Here is a 22,729-nt window from a genome sequence, read left to right as displayed (position 1 = left end):
AACATAGCAAAAGCAACAGCAACAGCAGCAGCAGCAGCAACGACATATCAACAACAACAACAACGAGGCCAGGCCTAATGAGTTTATTAATTAAAAATCACTCATTTATATATATGTGTGTATGTATGTGTGCGGCCGTATGCATGTGTGCGGGTGTGTGGTCGTTGTCAGAGCACGCTCTGCTCAAAGCACACTAATTGCAGTCAGGTCCGGGACAAGAAATTTGCCACAAAATATATTCTAAACACGACACCTACATAAAAAAAAAAAATTAATAAAAAAAAAAATATAAAATAAAAAAAAAAACAAGCTAAATTGAAACATAATGTGGCAAAACAAAGAGAGTAGCCAAATATGTAGCATACATAATATATTTTTTTAAATATAAATATAAATAAAAAACTATTTAAAAAAGAATAAAAACTTTTAATGAATAATTAGGATTCAAAAGCGAATAAATGAGTACCAGAAAAATGACAAAATGCTCAGAATAAAAACATAATTACTAAATAGGATTAAAAGTGATCTATATTATATATTTAGTCAAATAAAAAAATAAAAAATATAATTTTACTTATAAGCATTAGCTTTATTAATATCTTAATCAGATTAAATATCATATATAAGCGTAAAGTTATAATGAAATAAATAAGAGGATGAGAAAATGAGAGAGAGAGGAAGATAAATACAGAGAGAGAAAGAAGAAGAGAAGAGAAGAAGAGAGTGAAAGTATATAAGAAAGGAGAAGAAGAGAAGATATCCAAGGCTGTTGCTATACAATTCTTAGAGCTTTCGTTTGAGTTCAATAAGTCAATATGGCAATTGAACATCGTTTGAAGACTATATAAGCAGACCTAAGCTCCTAATCCTAACTAATCTTTGTTCTACAACTTAGCAGAATCTCTCATATTAAGACTCATTTCATACTCAACGCAACTTCTGTCACCACAACTCAACTAGATTTAGCTGCTCTTCACACATGCACCTTTGCACAGGGTATCATAATTGCCAGCCAAGCTTGCCGCTACATACATATTATAGTCTGCCATTTACAACAACCAGAATATACAAAAGAGAAGGAAAGAGAAAGATAGAAAATGTTAGTCGAAACGCTTGTCAACTCCTTCGTCGCGCAATGCTCAATGACAGGCAGCAAAGCTGCTAATGACTTTTAAAATACAATTTTTATAACGTGCCAGTCTCGTCTCGGTACGCTTGCCCTCGGACTCCATTGTTGTACGTTGCTTTGTTTTCATCACAAACACACACACACACACACAGACACACACATATATACACTCGCTCACACTCACTCCACTGGCACATTTGGCGACAATTTGCAACATGTGCGTCGTTGCGAGAACTAGCTAGCGCCAAAGCCCTGGCAGCCAAGTGCTTCTGGTCTTTAGTTGAAGTCCTCCACTTTTGGTTCTGTGCCGTTGAGTGGCCTTCAAATTGGCATCGTTTAAATGGGGCGACCCGTTACGCCGGTTAGTTGGCCATGGGAGCGGCAACTGCTGTTAGCTGCCTGGTCAAAGCAATTAGTTACGCATACGCCGCGCTTAACCCGCTTCACAATGCCAACTGAAACGAAAGGATATAAACACACACACACACACGTACACACTCATACATTTTTGTCGAAAAGGGGCCAACAAAACAAATTAACAAAATGACTGAAACTTTTAACTAAACTAAACGTAACAAATGCGACTAATTGCACGTTCCAAATTGTCAATTGTCATCGCGCTCAAAGAATAAAACCCATTTGACAGAGGTGCATTTGAAATAAACGTTATAAAAATAGCAATTAAAAGCACTTATTTTATGCTGAAGAGACAGACTTCAATTGGTTTAACTGAAAATCGAACTAACTGAAAATTTAAATGAAAGAGAAAAATTTTTATACATTTATATTATAAGATTATAAAGTTTTCTAAAGCTTCAAGTCATTTATCAGAGTCATCTTTAAGATCTCTAGGAATGTTACTCCATTTTTCTTATAAGAACTTAAGGGATATACTTATGCACTAATTCTTAAATAAAAGAAACTGCTGTAGCTCATGAATATACCTTAACTTTATCCTCTTTCAGCTACTCAGGTTGACATATGTACAATTCAAATTCAAATTCCTCCGCCATCTACTCAGATTAGCAAATACAATTTTCCACTTCTTCACCTCAATATGCCATAAATTCCACCCTCTTGCTCCACTTTGCCTAGACATATTTCATTTGGTTATTGCGGCCTTCATTTGGGTTTTCATGATTCTTAAGCACATGAAATTTTTGACATTTGCTGTGGCAACTATCAAAGCCAACCTCAATTGTTGGCTGCCTTGCATTTGTGACTCTGCCCCCTTGCACCCCCTCCCTCTCCGCACAGCTGTCGACGTCGACAAGGCCATACCACCAATTTTAATTGCAACTCATCAAAGCACTCGGCGCTCACTGCTCGCTGTTCGCTGTTCGCTGTTTGCTGTTCGGTGAAGAGGGCTTGAGAGAACTTTTGGCTACCACAAAAGTGAGACCTTTAATTCGCTGCTCTGTGGCTCGTTGTTTAGTTGGGTGGTTGGATGGCTGTAGGGGGCGGAGGCGGCGGTGGTGGCGGCTCTTCTAAGTTAATTTTTTATGCATGCACTGAATTTGAATGACTTTGACAGCAAAGTACACAAGTGCCCCGTCTCGCTGTTTCAATTGGAGAAGCGGCAAACATTCGCTGCTGCTCTGTTTCTTGTTGTTGTTGTATTTTTTTTTTTTTGCGTCTTTCACTTTTGCCTACTTACATTTGCCATTGCGCTTGGCGAAATGTTTTGCAACTTTTAATAAAATAAACTTATTTGCACAATATAAATACATACATAAAACATGCGGCGCCGTCGTCCTGCCAAGCTCTTTGATATTTCAATTTTTCAATTTTTGTTTTACGTTTCGCACAAAAACTTATGCTAATTAAATTCCTCAAGTCGCTTGGTATTTTTCGCAACCAGACCGAGAGAGAAAGAGAAAGATAGAGAAAGAACGAGTCAATTCCCTTTTAGTTTTTTTGCTAACAACAGCAAACCATCAAGTTTTGAGTGGTTCGCTGTGGCGGTGCGTGTTTGTCCCCGTTTGAGGGTCGCGTTTTATAGCTGCGGTCAGTGTGGCCAAAGTGATTCATTAACGGGTTCGTTCATGTTAATATGCTTGCTAAATGTCAGTTTTTGGTCAGCCACAAAGCGCTACGAATGGCTGCTGCTTTGTTTGCTTGAGGTGAAAGTGAAAGTGAAAAGTTTGCCAAAAAGGCACCGCGAGACCACAGCTCGTATACGTTATTTATGGCACATGCACACACTGTGAAGTGGAATGCGAAAAAATAAACAACGTGAAAGTGAAAAACATCAACTTAATATGATTTATTCAAATGCCCTAATGTGATTGACATTGGCAGACGCGACGCTTGGCTTGAGCTTAACTCGGTTAGACCTGGAAATTGAAAGTGTCAGCAGGAAGCTGCTGAGAAAAAGTAGCTCGTCTCAGCTCACTGAAACATTCAATCAGCATGTAAGACATTATTCATAAGATACGGTGTCAGCATTCTTATTCTGTATACTTTTTGAAACTGGAAACTACTTTAGCTTCCCTTTGAGCTGTTTTCCAATTAAGTTTGCCCTTTATACATACACATGCCGTTCTGCTCAACTTTCATAGCTAAGTCGCTTCCCTAATCTCCACATTAACTCACTGTAAAAGATGCCCTCAAAAAACAGGTAATAAAACTTTAGCAAACTCAATTTCCCTCAACGGCTTTAGATATTGATCTAAAGCAGTAACTACTTCAACTCTAAGCCGCCTTAAGATACTGCAAAAAAGTAAGCCCCGACAGCAAATTAACTTTTACACATGTAAAATCTACGGGCCAACTGTGATAAGAGCGCCAGCGGATACTCTATTCTACAGCTGCTCTTAATACGAAACAACAGAACTTAACTCTACTTTATGCCACACTTAATGTAAACTAGTAAAACTTAAGAGGCCATCAGAAAACACCTTATTCTTACACTTTACACTGAAGCAATTAATAGCTGTGCCTTTAATTGTTAACAAACGCAATTGATGTTTCAGAAATATATATATACATATATATTATGTATATATACGTGAAACAGAACCTAAATAAATTATAAAGTAGTTAAGATTAAATGCTCCAGCTGCAGAGAGCACAATAAAAAGCAACTAAAACGAAAACTGAAAAGCCATTAAGCATAACAATTTCCGGAGGGGTGAAAATATATATAAAAATAAAGCAAGGAGGAGCCCTACAATCGGCTGTAACTGACTGCACAATACTACCTCAAAATGTCTTCTTTATGATAAACATCAGCGATTCTTTTTTAATGTATTTTAATAAATCATCTACATAATTTTCTCAGTTTCATAGAGGTTTCTAGCTATATCAATTTTTGATTTGTCAGACACTGAAAGGGAATAATCTAGGCCATTTTTTAATACTTTTTAAGACGAAGCTTTACTTTCTTACAGGCCGCTCCTTTCACAAGAACAACATTTCATATCGCTAATATACCCCTTTTCACCCAATGAGCGAGCATAAAAACAGCCAACTGGGAAATGGGAGCTGGTAGCTCTTAGCTGGTTGCTCTTAGCTGGTAGCTGTTGCCTGATAGCTGCTGGTTGCTGCCGGCTGCCGGCTGGCTGCTGGCTTTTCTTGCTGGTAACTGGAGAGGTGTGCAACAAGCGAAGCTGCACTTAAGACGTTTAACAAAAGGTAAAGTCAGATCAAAGGAGAGAAATGCCCAGCCAGGCCAAGTGAACAGAGTATCTGCTGTGCTAGTGTGTGTGTGTGTGTTGGTGTGTGTTGGCTGCCAATAAACAATAAAAGTTAAGCACCTCTTGTGAGTCGAGCTCGTTGCTGGCATTGTGTGAGCTTTAAACACATAATAACTTAATGAATAACTTATGTAACCCATAATACCTGGCAAATTACGTGAGGCCTCGGCCTGAGCGACTGCGGCAGCGACAGTGGCAGCGGCAGCGCCACTGACTGCGGGCTGCGGGCTGTCAATTATTTAACTAGACGCCTGCGGCATATTAGATAATACGAGCCCCGTGCATAATTCATAGTTGACTAATAAGGCGGCATTTAGATGCCGGCGCGCTGCATGCGGCATGCGGCATGTGGCATGTGGCATGCGGCACCCCTATAGAGCTGCGAGAGCGCGCGCGGCGCGCCGACATATACCCAAAAATTTATTTTCCAGTTTGGTTCGTTCTTTTTTTTTTCTTCTTTTCTGCACGACTCGTGCTTTGTTTGAGTGCCACTTTAAAAGTTGAGTGGCACGCCCCACAATTGCCTGCAAGTTGCTGCTTTTTTTTTTGGAGGGTGGTTTGGCTCCTTTGCTCCTTGCCAGCGTGTCTGTGGTTTGGCTACGACTTTTCGACTATGCTAGGCCTTCTTTTCAATACACTAGCTGCGGGTCACAGAGCTTCGTTAAGTGGTTTGTTATCAAAGGCAATAATTCGGCAAGAAATAATAAATTAATAACACTTGAAATAGATTTATTCATACTATATCAGCACAAAAATACTTTTAAACATCATACTCTACTATATCATTCCAGCACAAGAATACATTTAATGTACTTTCATGGAATGATTCAATTTTGAATTAATTGAATTGTTTTCTACTCAGGAAATTAGTACAAATACATATATTATTATTAAATCATCCCATAAATATATATTGAAAAATATATTATTCATGGCAAATAATACTTTAAAGCAAACTGCATAAATAAATTACTATTTATAATTGATATTTTATTTTATTTAAACTATTTATCTCATTTCATCTCTTGTTTATGTATTTAATTATTTACTTATTTAATTTCTTATTATATTTATTTTTATTTTTATTTATTTATTTTTATTTTTTATGTAAATTTGCATTGCCCTGACAGCGTATTAAAGTCTTCGCCTATCAGCGGCTTGCTCTCTACTTTTTTTTCTTTTTTGCATGTAATAAAGCAAAGTTCAGCGGCCATTATCAGCGAGCACAATCGAGCCAGACAAACCGGACGTATAGACAGCACTAGACACACACACACACACATAGACACATACAATACACCAATACACAGACAATTGCATTGGCAGAAGCGCCAAAAAGTATGCTTTTACTTTTGCAGACTGTGAATGGCCATCGTTGTTGTTGTTGTTGTTGTTGTTGCTGCTTCTGCTGCTGTTTCCCTGGCTGTTGTTATTGTTACAGTTGTTGTTGTTGTTGTTGACTATTTTGGCAACCGTTTTTCGTGTTTGTGCGCCGTTTTCTGTTTCGCTTATATTATTGTTGTACTTTGTTGTTTGGCAGCTTATGAAATATTCAATTGAATTTAATGTACACGACCGACTGACTGACTAAGCCGGGTTCACGGCTAAGTGCAAAGAGTTCAAGCCTGTCTGGCTTGTCACTCGTGGCGCTCCTTTGAGTTGCTTCCACGGCAGCACAATGAATCGGCTCACATAGGAGTTGAAATGAGAGTTAGCCTAATTGAACTTTAATATGCTTCTAACAGAAGACAGACGATATATAAATTCTATATTCTACTTATCACTCTACTTCAGAGTATGTCTATTTACACTGGGAATATTCAAGTATTTTTGTATATAATTCAGCCCGTTGCTCCTACTATTCAAAATATAAATGATTTATAATCTAGGCTGCAGCTAGTCAACCTTTCTGAACATACCTCCACAACTCATCCTTTATTGCTTGCCTGCATTAATAATCACATATCTGCCCTTTGATCAATTTGCAAATACCTTTTAGGTACAGCAGCCGATGCATCTGTGTTATGTCTTTGTAGACAAAGTCTCACAAGACACAGAGCAGGCCGTCTGGCTTATTTTACTTCTATTTTTTTTTTTTTTAATCATAACATAATGGCACAGCATTAGAGTTAATGGATTGCAAGTGTTGCCAGGCTGTGTTCGCTTTTTTAGCTTGCAAAACGGAAAAACTCGTCGGCTTCCGTCCGTTTCGAGACCTCCACTAACTCTCGCCGGTTCCTTGGCTACCGTGCTCTGGTTTGGGCTCCGGTACTGGCTCGGGCTCTCACTCTGGCTGGCGCGTCCCATATGAGCAGCTGGCTCCCGAAGCACATTGCTTAATGGCGCTAGTTGCCTTTTAAGTGTAATTGCCGTGTCCCAAGTGTTTGTAATGTGTACAAATTTCTACAATTTTTCCTGCCAGCCAGCCAAAGAACACAACCAGACATACGTACCATATACCCCTTGCCACTCGAATCATGGCCGGCTGTGCTTTTAAAATTATTACTATATTTGCAAGCATGGCTTTAAGCTTAAAGATTGCTCAAAAAAAAAAAAAAAAAAAAAAAAGAAAATGAACGAAAGGAAATAAATTCTTTAGTTATACTCACTGGCAATGTGCTCGTTGTGGAAGGCCAACATGTTTGGTTCGAAGGGCTTTTTAACAGCTTTTCCCAATGCGAATCGTATTTGTATATTTGTTTATTTGTTTTAATGTCGTTTTTATGGGGCTTACGTCGCTCTAGACCAGCTGCTACATCCGCTGCCCAATCGCCACTCGCCACACACCCACGCACACACACACACTCACGCAGAGTCCGTTTGCTTTTATTATTGCAACCAACTACTGCGCTGACAGTCGGAATCGCGCGTTTTGCGGCTGTGGCGAATTTTACACTTTGATTCTCGATATAATCACACTCGTGCTTAAAGCCGCAACAATTTGTTCCCGCAAACGCCTGCAAAGAGATTAAACAGAGAGAGAGATTGAGAGGGAGAGAAAGAGAGAGCGAGAGAGTATTATTATTTATGGTTAATGCAGCGTAAAGCAAAGTCTGTGCAATCGCTTTCGGGTATTAAGAGACAGACAATGGCCTGTCTTATATTGCTTGTATAATCTTTTGAACGATATCAACTAAAAAATCGTATGAAAAATATTAACAAAAGTAAAATTTACTCAACTGGATTGCGTAAACGGAATAATTTAAAATGTATTTTAATATTATTGATAATGTTTTAAATTGATGGTAAATAACAAGCGAAACCTTCTTCAAGTTTACAGATTTAAAGGAATTTCTTTCATAATATTTGGTTTGCTAATATTAATTTTAATCATTTTTTTTTTTTTTTAATTTTAACTTATCAAAATTTCATATAATTATTGTAAATATTTACTCAACAATTCAAGAATTTTCACCTTAAGTATACGCCTTTCATAGCATTCCAAACCTTTATCATTTTCATTTAAAGCAATACATTAAAGTCTTTGCTTGAATACAATAAAAACAAATTTGTTATATATAAATTATATCATTGTTTACGAAAGCCACTTAGGCAACAGATTTATTACATATAGCTACGTTATCCTATATAGCCTATATATATATATACATTTTTTGTTGGGCTCCAACATAAATTGCAATGCCTTCAATGGAGATGATTTACAGTGCCAAGGAGATGCTATGCTTGCAAAAAGTTAAGACCATTATTTAGGCACAAAAACACTGGTAAAATAGTAAACAAAATCTACAACAAATTGCATTGTCCACGGCGCACACAGTATGGGTCGACTTTAGCAGGCAGCGGGAGGTGGGCAGCAGGAGGCGGGCAGCAGGCAGCAAGCGGCAAGCGGCAAGCGGCTCAGCGAAGCGCACACACACCAAACGGAAGCACATGCTGCGGAAGTCAAATTTCTTCGCTTCCGTTTTAGCGCCATTGCAACGGCAGAAGGCAGCGCCCTTATTCAGCGCAGGCGTGCAACAATCAGAACTAAATGTCAAAAATATATATATTGTATACGAGTTCTGAAAATTCTTTAAAAAAACACAAAAAGAGTGCTTGACAGCAGTCGAAACAATCAAACTGGCAGTCAGGCAGGCAGTCAAGTCAGTCAAATCAGTTAGTTACTCAGTTAGCCAACTAGTCAAATCCGTCAGGCAAACTAACGATTTGAGGCAATAGCTAAATTTCTAAAAATAACTCAATTGATTTGCTATTTTTGTTGAGTTTTGCTCTCCATGTCTTGTGTTTTTGACTAGTTTTGTTATTGATTGAAACTAAATTGAAAGAAAAAAATTAAATGGAGCAGAAAAAGAAAAAAGTCTTATGATACTAGTTGGAGTGGTTTAATTGAAAGTGCTCAAATAGAGGATAGTTGTAGAACAAAGAGAAGGTATAGGATGATTATATACAAAATATATAATACTTGTTAACTATTGCTCTTTACACAAATTAGACAGAGAGACATCCTGAAGCGAATGACGTGGCGATAGCCACAGAAACGCAGGCAGGAGCGGAGCTACAAGGACTCAGCTGTTGCTGCTGATAAGGAACAAATATTCCTTCTGGGATCAGCTACAATCTAGCAAAGACATTAAGACAATTACAGAGAATTCATTTCATATGATAACACACCTTTAAGCTAAGCAAAGCTCAACAATGCTAACATAGCTCATATGGCATATATAATTGCTGAATTTCTAGGAAAGCTCACTACAAAGTTGTTAGATCCCCGTGCATGAGGTAGTGCCAGTCTATAAACAACATAAAAATGCCATAAAAATACTTTGGCATTACACAAATAAGCAACTTGCTCGACTGAGCTGAATTGAAAGTTCGGGGGTCTTGTTATCGTTGTCGTTGCAATCGAACAAGTGAGCGGCAACAAATGCGAGTGTATTTCTGTAAGTATGTATGTGTGTGTGTGTGTGTGGGGCTCACTGAGTGTGTCTGACTGCGCGACTGTGTAGCACTTCCGCTTCCGCAACGGAAGCTAATGAACATAGCCGAGCAGCAGCGACGCGAACAAAATGGCAACGACTCGAGACTCTAAGAAAATGCCAGGCAAATGTTAAATTAATAATAGAGGAGCGCAGCCGTCGCACAGCGAGCGGAAAAACTTCAACGAACCCACCGAAAAATGTTGCAAGTACCCGCTCCACTAAACTGCCATTCGCTGTCTCACTCTTACTAACTCTATCCCTCTCCCGCCCTCTCTCTCTCTCTCGCTCTCTCTCTGTCTTGTTGGCGACAACGACATTGGCATTTATGTGACTTTAATTTAAATAACTTTGGTTGGCTTCAGAGCGTGCACTAATACAATTTTCGAGACTGAAGAACAGACTCAGCAGACATGTTGCAAGGTTGCTTGCCACACGCTCTTCATAACTGAAATATGCCAACAATTTGCGCTGCCACGATCCCATACATATATATATGTATATATATATCCAAAAGTCAGCCAAAAACCGCAAGAGTGCAAAGGACCTCATCCTCATCCCCATGCCCAACCACCCATCGAACCAACACCCACCCACCCCAGCCAGCACTTGAGTAGGCGCAACCGCTACTTAAAGTCGCGACCTGCTCGAATTGTGCGCTGACTGGCACAAATTCAAGTTGTGAAATGAAATTTGTAACGCTTTCGCTTTTCAATTATAATTTAGCTTGACGAGCTTTTTTGATTGCTTTCGTGTATGGCTGAGCGAAATTTGTAGTTATCTGTCCGGCCACGTCTTCGACTGACCTCAATTGAAATTCTTTCGAGTCGAGGCCGACAGGCGGACAAGTTTCCTTACTTTGTGGCTTTCGGCTTAATTAGCAAAATTGACAGCATGACGTTGAGTGAAAGCCATTTACGACACACACACACACACACAAATACACACAGGCATAAAGAGACAGGCGCCGCTTCATGCCAAGTGAGAGCCATGGGCCTAAGCTAAGCTATCGCAGAAAAATATCAAGGTGTAGCCGTCTTAGCTAATAAATTCGAGACTTTGTAAGGCGCTTCAAATCGCAAAAGAAACGTCAATTAGAGGCAATCAATAAAACAGCTTCGATTTAATTGCTGCGAGTGACAAGAAAACGTTTGACAAGTCATTGTAACTGAAATAGGGCCAGTAATATTATTATATATATTTTTTATAATTTTTTTTTTTTTTTTTTTTTTAATGAAGCTTGAAAGCCTTCAATATTCTTGTATATAAAACATTTCGAAGCAGCCAAACTTAAGCAAGAGCTAATAAAGCTCAGCCCTGGCTCAAGATTTCTATAAATATTATTTAATAATAATTAAATTTTATATAAACTGTATCAAAATGAGCATAATGTTTCCTTATATATACTCCTGATTTATTAATAATTAAATTGTATATAAGCTATATCAAATGGAGCATAAACCAAATTCAAGCAAGCCTCAGGCTGCTCTCCAAAATAATCTTTAGCTTTAGTCTGCCTATCTGTGTGTTGTATTGGAAAACTAATGCATTTTGCTTTAACTAATTAGTGGTAGCTGGAAAATCTCAGTATTAACACATTGTTGGAACCACTGAGGCGCACAAGTTTCAACAGCTTTAATGAAACACATTTACTAAGGGGCATTGAAACTTTAATGAGCGCCCAAAGCACATTGAACGTAATATCGATTTTGCTTTTTGCTAATTTTCAGCTAGTTAGCTGTTTTTGCTGCTGTTTTGGCTTAGACGTTTGCTACATTTGCCACATTTTGCTGTTGTTATTGATACACACACACACACACGCACATATATAAAACACCCACACACAAAAGCCAGGTAGACTGCATAGACACGTGTGCTATGGCTATGGGGCCCAGACGAACGTAAAATTTTGTGCTTGCGCCCCACCTTTAACTGCGGCCCTGGCCCCAGGGCAACCACCCGCCTCGCACTGCTGCTGGCCATGTGGGCTTTTTTCCAGCTACAACTTTCTGACCAGTCAAGGCAAACAGTCGGCACATTGTAACAAAAACAAAGAGGCCGCCGTACGTCCTAGCTGACTGACTTGCTGAGTTTTCTTATTCCTGCCCATCATCAGCCTTTTTTTAAAGCTTTTTTCGCTGTTGTTGTTGTTGTTATTTTATGTAGATACAGACGTCAGTTGGAGTCAGTTTTAGTTTTGCATTTGCAAGTCTGCCTGCCCCCCCTGAAACTACCCGAACCCGAACCCGATACCAATTCCAATTCTGAACTCCAGGCTGATTTTATAGACCAGCACACATTGTTCGAGTGTATGTGTGTGTGTGTGTGAGTGGGTGTGTCTGTGTTTCTGTGTGTGTTGTGTGTTGGTTAGAGAGTTAAAAGATTTTAAACCCTTAATGATGATGATGATGCTGATGCTGGTGATGATGATGCTGTTAAAGGTATCGTGTGTTGGCTTCAAACAAAGCGCTTTGTTCTTCCTGTTTTTGTTGCCGGCTGGTTCTTATTGGCTAACTGCTGTTGACTTATATTACATGAAGTTTTCATTGCTGCAGCCATTGTAGCCGAGGCCAAAGCCAGAGATAATGCATTGTTTGGGCTTGTTGTCTAGCCACGATGAGCTGCTCCTGCTGCACCTCCGACCGGGTTTACAGCCTCCTTTTGCTCTGCAAGCATAATGGAATTTTCATGTAAACAATTTGCATGTTTTCAACTCTCTCTCACACATACATACACAAGGCAAATACGTATCGATGTGGGAGCTGTAAACGAGCGAAGCTGGGAAGGGAGCAAGTCTGGAGGTTCTACTTCATCAATTAACACATCAATTTTAGGTCCTTTGTTTGTTTGTCCCTTGGAATTGGTATCTAATAAAGATGTGTTTCTATCGCTCTATTATGCTGAGCTGCACAAGTGTGAAGTACTAAAACCCGTTTAAATTAAGTCTGAATAGAAAATTGTAGCAAACATTTTTCATCTCTGTTCGACAAATATGAGAAATTGAATGTGAACTTAAGACTAAAGCAAGACTGAGCTTGGCTGCTCTCATTTAAGTGAGGCGCCACAAAGGCTAAGCATTTTGGCTGGGCACTTAACTCACATTACGTATACGTCGCATGCAACAGCAGCAACTAATTGCCGCTGCCGCTACTCCTGCCGCTGCCGCTACTCCTGCTGCTGCTGCTGCTGCTTTTGTGGGGCATAATGCTTTATTGCTTAATGTTTGCCAGCTTCTCATTAAAATTATACGAACTAGCTGGTGTGGTAGTAAGTAGCAGGTACTACGACTATTTACCGCCAAATAGAAAAACGAATTTAATTAAAATTTATGTATGCAAACATACACAGACATGCACACACACACACACACTCACACACACACACATTCAGAGCGCAGGAACAACAAACATAAGGAAGGCAATTCGGCGGCTTTCATTAGGAATAGTGGAGTGGAATACGTTGGGCAACTGGGCGACAGTACGAAATTTTTAATTACTCGTCGCTCAACTTTCAAAAACTGAAGCAGTGCGAGCTCATTTTGAAAATTTTCATAATTACTCGACGCTCAACGACTCTGTTGGCGGCAAGTCAGTCAGCGCGCTGAGTCAGTAGTCAGTCTATGGACTGGAAGCTTCGAGCTAGATGTTGCAGCTGGACTCGGCACGGCCTGGCATGGACCTGTGCACGGAGCAGGAGCCGTACCTGAATGCGCTCCACGTTGGCTCAAGTGCACTCACATGCGCAGCGACCAAAACTAAATGAACTTATGCACACACACACACACGCATACACACGCATACACACATACACACACACACACACACACACACATACACACACACACACTCCCACACATATCTACATGACTGCGAGTGTGTGGCTTCGCTTGAGCACCTGTGCTGCCCCAACTGCTGTCTGCTCATACCACGCCTCTCCCCCTGCGCCCAAAAATCTGAGCATGGAGACGCTAGATGAGAGCTGCGCGCACTTGAAACTAAAGGCTAAGTAGTTGCATTCATATAAACATTGCCCGGGCACGGCAGAGCTCCTCTATCTGTGCAGACGTCGACGTCTATTTGTGTTCATATTTTGCATGTGTGTGTGTGTGTGTGTGTGGGTGTGTGCGTCTGCCTGAGCACAAGTTGAGTTCAGTTTTGTGGGGGCGTGGCAGCGATGAGTGGATTGCCTGACGTGTAATTAAATTTATTTCATTATATTATTATGATGATATATGGGAAATGTGTTGTTTTTTTTTTTTTTTTTTTTTGCATACTCTGCCTGAAACAGTTTACCAGGCAAGGACCTTCATGAAGGCTTTATAAGTGAAAGAAGTAATTCCACTATTTATCATCATTTTATGTGGGAAAGCCTTGGCTTTAAGAACGTTGCTCAATGCAGGTTTGAAATTCAGTATTTGGCAATGTTAAATTATTCGGGCATTGAAATCGTTTCACTTGACCTGTGCCACCCTAAAAAGCTGTTTGCAGCATCTTGGCACTCGCTTTGGTCTCCTGCCCCCACCTCTGGCCCTGCGCCTGACCCTGTCCCTGTCCCTATGCACACTCAACACACGTTCAACACACACTTCGATTGCTGTGCAAATATTCTTCGCGCATGCCACAAAACAACAACTGCGGCCGAGTCTTCGACTCCAGTGTGTGTGTTTATATATATGTGTGTGTGTGTGTGTGAGCTGGTAACTCGAGCATGAATGTCTCGTCCTTAAGCACACATCAATTTCAAAACAATAATTGAAAATTGCAACAATTGGAAATGTTCGTTCGGTTTTCTGCGCCACGTACCATGCGAAATGAGAGTGCGGCAAACAGAGCCAAGGCGAATGGACAAAATGCACAACCAAAAAAAAAAAAAAATATATATATATATACTCGCAAGGAAATGCCAAGCAACTATTTGCAGCAATTGTTGCACTCTTTCTTGCTGTTGTTGCTGCTGTTATTGCTTGACTCGCTGTTGCCATTGCGGCAGAACGATATAAAGTTGTGCATTTTATTATTGTTCACGCGACTGCGAATTGAACTCGCAGCATCTCTGACTTTCCACACTGCAGCTTTAATGTTAAAGAGTTGGTGTTAAAATATTATGCTTCCGCTCGCTTGAATGCCTCTATCATTCTCATCCTCACTCACTCACTCACTCAATTGTCTGATATATTTTTAAATATTTTAACATTTTTGTGACACGCAAAGTTGACTGGCACAGCGCATAAATAAACAATGTTGGCCAACATGGCAAACATGGCCGGCACATAGAAAATGAATTAACAAATAAACTGCTTTATAGATTTATTATTTATAATTCGATTACAATAAAGCCAAATAATAATAATAAAAAAATATAGTTTGGATTTTTTTATTTTCTTTTTGTAATACTATCAATATGCATTTGTTGGGACAGTGAAAGAGAAAAATGCGAGTTGATTGTGTTATGAAAATGGAAATTACAATGTTTGAGCATTTACAATAATGAAAATCGCATAGAAAGGCGTTTAGTGAAGAAATAGAATGAAGTATAGAGAAAAGTGCAATTGGAAATAAACAAAATTACTCTTAATTGTCTTGAGTGTATTCCAAAAATTCTCCTCTTAAGTGAAGAAGATATGGAAATGGTATAAGTAAGTTATCTTTATAAGGTAATTCATTTTCGAGTCGATTCGATTTCGATTTATTGAGCAAACAAACCCAAACTTTATAGGCTATGCTTGTATATTGACTTGCATTACTGTATAATAATAGATAGGCCAATAAAGAGTAGAAAATCTGAGGTAAAATCTTTTAAGATTCCTCTGCCTTTTTTAAATATATACAAAGGGTATCTACTCCTGGAGTCAATCCCTGTTTTTGTATTTAGTTGGAAGTGAGCAAATATTAATGCTCATCATTTAATAATGTGATATGTCGGCTGACAAGCGCAACGACAGGTGAGTGACTCTTTTATGCATTACATTTTGTTTTGCTTTTATGCACATAAATACATCTATATAAATGTACAGATATCTACATATGTTTGTAGGTCTTTTGTGCTGTCTGTTACCGTCGCCGCCGTCGCGTTAATAAAATATTCAAAATTTAATTTTCATCGCGTTGCATTTGACACATTTCAATAAAAACAATTACTACAACAATTAAGTTGAAAAGCCGCCACAGCGGTTGCCATTTTATTTGCTGTTACTGGACAGCCAAACAATGCCTGCAAAAAAGCACTGTCCCGCTCAACCGCTCAGCCGCTCACCCGCTCATCCAAACAAACATTTATGCAGTTTTAATTATAAATGCATTGTTGCATTTTAATGAGAGTTGCCAAATGTCAACAGTATTGGCCAATAGAATAACAAGCGCCACAACAGAAACCTGTTTCAATTATCAGGTAATGAAGTGTAAACTACTGAAATGCAAAGCTGACTAGATGTAACTAGTGCATAAAATGGAGGTAAATTAAGTATTCCCTTTATATATATGTATTAGATGAGCATATTTAAAGCCTTGTCTAATGAAGGACTCTGATTTAACATCCCACATAATCTATTTGCAGCTAAGTTCAATTGAAAGCCACATTACTCATACGCCGCATGCTCCACTATTTGACCCCACAAATAACGAGCCCAGACAATGGCCCCCAAGCAAAGCCGAGGAGAGTCCAACCCAGCCTCGCCCCGCCTCGCCTCGCCTCGCCTGGAGGGCCATCCATTGTGCTGGCATTCAAAGTCGATGGCGGAAATGAAAATTGAATTTTATGCAAACACAAAAGCCAATTGAAGTCAATTATTGTTTATGTAACTAATTTTATTTAAATATAAGTCAATTCGCATGCAGCAGACACGAAACGAAAGGCGAAGTGGAAGCAAAACCGAATGAGAAGCACAATGAGAAACAGGAAGAAAGAACAATTATCGAAAGCCAAGCGAATGCTGAATGCTCTAACTGAACTATTGAGTGTGAAGTGAATGTAGGCAGTGCTCTGAAGGATATATAGTCAGAGAAAAATAAACAGAGCAAGGCGACAATGAGCATAGCCCTCGGCTCATGTAGCCTATGAATGAATATGCATAAATATTTACCAAATGTCTCCCGAATGTCGCTAACTAACTGCTCAGCGTAATTTTCGTCGATTGGCCCGGCGCTAACTGTGACCCATTTTGGAAGCTGGCAAAGGGCCAGTTCAAAATCACCGAAAAAAAAACACACACACAGAGAGAGCCAAAGAGCAAGCAAAATGTCCTTGGACCTAGTGAAAATTGCTGGGGCCCATCCATCAGCTGTTTGTTTTGTTGAGCGCAGCGTTTTCAGCTTTTTGTCGTTCCGCTTGTGGGATCTTCGCCTGCTTTTTTTCTCTCTCTCTCTCCCTCTCTCTCTCTTTTGTCAGAGACAGCGACAAAGTGCAGCCCCTAGCAATGCAGAGCGGTGTGTGCGTGTGTGTGTTAGTTATTTTGATTGATTGCATTGTTTCGTGTAACAAATTTATTTGTGCCACGCCCACTCAAGCACTTAAAAGCAAGAGGCCCAACAGCAACGGCAACAGCAAAAATTGGATAGCTACATCATTGTCAGGAGCAGCAGCAGCAGCAGCAGGAAATTGTCAAAGGCCGCCAGCGACATGTAGGTAAAGTTTAAAGCCAGGCGCAGCATCATTATCATCATCATTATCATTATTATTATTATTATTATCAGCATCAGCCTCAGCATCATCATTGGCATCTTCATTGCTCTCATGGTTAACCATCATCTTTGGCACAATCTGAATGACGTTTTGTTCTGCTTCCTCTTCACTTAGCCAGCATCATTAGTGAAAATGATTTCTTATTCAAGGCTCGCCTTGGCTCAGCTTCTGCTGCTGCTGCTGCTGCTTCTGGTTTTTCTTTAGCTTTGCCTGAGTTTTTCTTTTTACTGATTTCTTCGCACTGTTGTCATGCTTCATCGATTTTTTATGCTTTGCTGGCTCAGTTGATGGAAATTTAGCCTGTTTTTCTCTATATCTCTCTCCATCTCTCTCTCTTCCACTTACTATTTTAGTCGCCTGCACTTGAAGAACCAACAGCCAACGCATTGGCAGTCAGTCTTTGGCTTTTGCTTTTGCTTTGGCTTTGGCTCTGTCTCGTAATAATGTTGTATTTGTTTTGTTGGCCCCCGAAAGTTTAACATTTGCTTTGTTATCTTTAATATTGATTGTGTGCAATATCTCAAGCTATTTTCCATTTTTGTTTGCCATATCGAAATGTCATGGCACAAAAAGAAAAGAAAATAAAACCAGTAGAGGAAAAACCCTTTTGGTTTTATTGTGAAACAAAGAAACGAACAGACTAAGGACAAGTCCATTTTTACTTACTGACAGCAATTGTTAGACAAATTCCGCAACATTTCAACCATTTTTTGCTCTCCGAGCGCAGATGGCGGAAGATTCGAAAAGAAACTGCTAGCTAATGAGCGAGACATAAATATATACCTAAGACATTTTTCATTTAATTACACCAACATATAAGACAAACCCCAAAAGGAATTGAAATTTATAGATTATTATTTTCGGAGCTATATTTTAAATTAAAATCATTAGCAAAGCCAAACTATTGATGCCCCAGTGCCCAGGGCGAGCAGTTGCTGCTTTGCTCCAACTGAAGCGGCGGAACCAAAAGGTCTCATTTGAATTATTTTCGTTCTCCCTCATGAAGAAAAAGAGGAAATAGGGCGGCATCAAGGACATCTGATGCGTATAGCTAATGATGAAACCGCAGCGTTTCTTCTCAGATCCATTCACAGCGAACTTCGGCTCTTTGTTCATAAAATCGACAGTCAGATCTGTGAACTTGTGCGCATTGTTGGGACCGCTGCGTATGCGAATCTGGCCGGGATCGTATTGATGCTGAATTAGGTAGCGCATCAGCGAGGTCACGTGCGGCATGTAGATCCAGAAGAAGGTTTCGCCATGCTTCAGATACTGTCGATCCTGCAGTAAGGTGCTCTTGTGAGCGTTGATCAAGTTGAACGGCTGGCGCAAGTGGCTCATGCGTAAGTGTCCGGAATCGACCCTAAAATGGCCGTCCATTAGCTTCTGCTCCTTGTCGCGCAGCGAGGACTCGACGCCAATGTGCTGAAACTGACTTTGGGAGGCGCGTATTGCATACCTTTGATAGTCATTAATACACTCCTTGCTGTGAAAGCTATCCCAGCGGCAGCATTTGAGCTTCACATACGACTCGAGCAGCCAGTCGATGGGCTGATCATTGTAGAAGTTCTGCACGTGAGACAGAAACGGTTTTATCTCCGTCGAACGGAACATTTTGCCAATGAAGCCCAGGTCACAGAAACTCATGACAATCCATTGACGATGTCGTGTTTCTGCCAAACGAAAGTTATTTTGCATTGTCGACAATTTGATGATATAGTCCAAATAGCCCACAGCCGGCGTCAAATCATCCTCGAGCTGCAGATAGTAGCTGCCCCGACTTGCTGCATAGGTCATCAGGTACATGTAGTCCAGATTCTGTTTGGTGCGCCAGCGCACGCGTTCCGGATCGTCGTGTAGCGTGATATAGATCGACGTAAAGTCGGGATAGTAATTGACTGGCGGTGAGATGACATCGATCAGACCGTCATCCAAATAGCGGCCAAACTTCCCATTGATCTCCTGCCAAATGGACTGCACGAGTGAAGCGTCTGTCTCACCAATATAGACGACGATCAGGCAATGGCTGCGCTGAAATTCTGTCTGGTACTCAATCAGCTGCTCCAGCGTTTGCTCCAGATACGTTTTATGCTTCCGATGCACCGTGGGCACGCCCAGCACATACTGCACATTCTTGCGCCCATTGCTGTAGCTGAAGCCTAGCGTCAGTTGCGGCTTCTCCAATATGCGCTTCCAGCTCGGCTTCCCCTCCGGCTCACGTCTGAGCGTCGCATAGGCTGATGGCTTCGTCGCAGCTCGTGTGAAATTCGTGTAGCTCGACAGCTCTGTGGCATAATTGCCAACTGTCATTGGCACTTGCTGGTCAACAGGCTGCGAATCCTGCGGCTTGTAGAACTGGTTGAACCACACGATTATCGCCAGCGTCCATAATATAATAATTAACAATAAACAGAGCTCAAAACGAAACTTAATGAGCCTCATAATCTCAATAATCTTGACTATGTGGATTCAGTTAGACGAAAGAGTTTGAAGCAATCTGTGAGCAGCTCAGGCAGTGCTTACTGAGGCAGGCATTCGCCTCTTGATGTGGAGATCTTAAACTGAAATATCACAAGCTAACCAACTTTAAGCCTTCGAGGGCAACTCTGACCACTCCGGCATAGTACGCCCAGCAATCCACATATCCAGCTAGAGGAAAAACTCTTTTTGATGTCTCTAGCGCTGGCATAAACACAGTAGCATGCCAAAGCAGCTATTTCTTTGGGGATTCTTTTTCTGCCTAAACGATAGAAAACTCATGCGAAAGACAAACAAACTGAACGCAATGGGCGGGCGAGCACAAATTCCCTTAAGCAATGAATATTTAGAATTCCGCTGTCATTTTTGAACACGCCCCAGAGAGATAGAGAGAGAGACAGAGAGCGCATGGGAAACACAGCCAGGCAATGCATAAATAAAACGCGCTCAAATCACAATTTAATGTCGTTCAGAAAATGAGACTCTCATAGACCAAAATCCCTATCAAGCGAAGCCATTAAAAAGCAACAACAGCAAAACTTAAATTGAATTCGATTTAAACTTTGCGCTCTGTATATGTATTTATGTGTGCGTGTGTGTGTGTGTGTGGGCGTAGGAGTATATGCCTGAGGTTAATGTCAATTACCTGCATTATTTATAAAAATTCGCACGTGATGATAAAAATTTATGCTCCAGACACCATGCTGACTTGTTCTTTCAGCTTTTGTGGCACGCGAGGCGGCCAGTCCCCGGTCGAGGGTTCGCGCATTAAATAAATAACCGAAAAACTTTTCAACTTTCATGAATATTAATAACAGCAGATTTTTTAAAATATATACACACACATATGTGTATCTACATACACATACAGAGAGAAGGCATCAACGATGGCATCCAAGTGACAGAGTCAACGTTTGCGTCGCGTTGCTCATACGCCGCGTTGTCCGCGCAAAATGTAAAATGTGCATTTAAATTGAATTCCTTAATGAATTCGCAGCAACGCCTGACCACGAACCACCAGCCCGAGCACCGACTGAAACAGACAGCCCTGAAAGGTGTTGCCCAATGCGACGCATTGCGCTTTTTATCAGATTACAAATTATGCATTTGAGAGAAGAAATCAAATGAAAAAGCAGCCATAACTTGCAGTCAAGCTCTGCTATGATTAAAGTGAATTTACTCGTTTATTTTATAGATATTTTCTTAATATTTCCCTGAATTTAGGCAAGCTCAACTCTTAAGCTAGAGCATTCAAATTTCGTCCTATACTATGTACAATTGTATTTTGCATTTTATTACCCACAACTGAGCACGCTCCCCCATTTTATTTTGGGGCGTGCAGGGGCGTGCATACGTAACTTTTTGAAGCGCGCAGCGAGAAATTATGCAAAAATTCAAAAGCATAAAGTTTGGCAATGCAGCAGCAGGAGCAGAAGGAGCAGCAGCAGCAGCAGCAGCAACTCGACTTGACTCTTAATTAAAATGCATTAAGTTGGGCCAACGGGCCAAGCGTCGGCCACAACATGTGACCTCAAGTGTTAACATAAAAGTTGAGCGCATAAAAAGGCGAAAAATGAAAACTAATCTGCAAAATCTAAAATTTACTAACGAACTGCCATTGTGCCGGAAAATGCAGCCAAAAAAAAAAAAAAATATATATATATATATATATATATACATACAAAAAAATTAGATTAAGTTTCTATATATATATTTTTTTTATTATTATATATAAAATATTGTTGTTTTTTTTTCTGCCCTTTTGTAGCTTTTGGCTGGCATCTACATTGATTAATGGCCGAGTGCACGAGAAATTAAATGTAACGCCACATGAACTGAATTTCTAGCCGCAGCCATAACTAACTAACTGATGTGCCTATGGCTTTTGATGCTCCGGCTCCGGCTTTGGCTACTGCTCCAGCTCCGGCTTCAGCTCCGGCTCCGACATATGATAATGGTCAAATTTTTGCACATATTTTCCCACAGTTTTTATGCCCCATTTTTTTATTTTTCTCTGTGTGTTGTTTTCGCTGGCCAACCGACAAACACAACACGTAACATGTGTTTTAGTTTATAACAACGGACCCAAACAGACGTAAAAAGCATATGAAATATACAAAAAGAGGCCGGGCATAAAAACATTTTTAGGCAAAAATATGCGATATTAAATTTTCATTTGAGTTGAGTGGAAAATATTTGCTGTGCTGCATAGCAAAACTATTTTATATGCTGCTCTTAGTTTGAATATTTCATTAATGAAATGGAATATATGGAAGATAGATTTATATAAAATAGTAAAAACTCAGGTTCAGACTGTAAATTATCAATTAAGACTAATTAATATACTATTATTATTTCTTATTCCTTCATTATTTATTTCTTCCTTCTTCATTTCTGTCAACTGCTCAGCACTCTCAAAACTAATCTACCCCATTCGAGCAGCCCTTTGTTAGCAGCGTATTTCTGCTCTAAATAAATCCCGCATTGACACATACATGTAATCTAAACCAATACACACACACACACACATACAATATCTCGACTCACATAAAAACTAAGAAAATAAAAAACTAAATTGACAAAAATCTACGGGGCGTGAACAAAAAATGGTTATAAAACCTTTCAAACCTGATGGCAATTTGTGGCATTTGCCGGTGCTATCTTAAAATACATAACATGGACTAACTGCAGCCGCAAAATATTGTTAGATTTTTACACCCATTTAAAAACGAAAGTGTGAAAAAACGGCACTCCAAATCTGTGATAAGCCATTTCTCATTTTTATTCCGAGGGGGAAAAAGCGTAATAAG

General features: G+C 39.9%; 2 protein-coding genes across 19 annotated transcripts in view; both read right to left on the bottom strand.

Moving 5' to 3' along the window:
* The window catches only part of LOC6581992 (CUGBP Elav-like family member 4), a 326,873-nt gene extending 319,089 nt beyond the window's left edge, over positions 1-7,784 (bottom strand). For 13 of the 18 annotated variants that reach the window (XM_015162225.3, XM_032730841.2, XM_044010242.1 and 10 more), the window contains exon 1: positions 7,437-7,784. In XM_015162225.3, coding sequence (XP_015017711.1) covers positions 7,437-7,467 — 31 coding nt within the window. In that variant the 5' untranslated portion in view covers positions 7,468-7,784. The remainder of the gene's footprint in view (positions 1-7,436) is intronic. The other 5 variants (XM_044010243.1, XM_015162206.3, XM_015162205.3 and 2 more) reach the window with 3 other exon arrangements.
* A 10,494-nt stretch (positions 7,785-18,278) lies between these two features.
* LOC6581988 (alpha-1,3-mannosyl-glycoprotein 4-beta-N-acetylglucosaminyltransferase A) lies at positions 18,279-19,944 on the bottom strand. Its single transcript, XM_002007665.4, has one exon. It carries the CDS (start codon positions 19,881-19,883, stop codon positions 18,315-18,317), a length of 1,569 nt encoding a protein of 522 aa, XP_002007701.1. The 5' UTR covers positions 19,884-19,944; the 3' UTR covers positions 18,279-18,314.
* Between the last annotated feature and the right edge of the window lie 2,785 nt (positions 19,945-22,729).

Source organism: Drosophila mojavensis, unplaced genomic scaffold (genome assembly GCF_018153725.1).
Source record: "Drosophila mojavensis isolate 15081-1352.22 unplaced genomic scaffold, ASM1815372v1 contig_74, whole genome shotgun sequence".
NCBI lineage: Eukaryota > Metazoa > Arthropoda > Insecta > Diptera > Drosophilidae > Drosophila > Drosophila mojavensis.
This window is presented reverse-complemented; position numbering and strand designations above follow the sequence as displayed.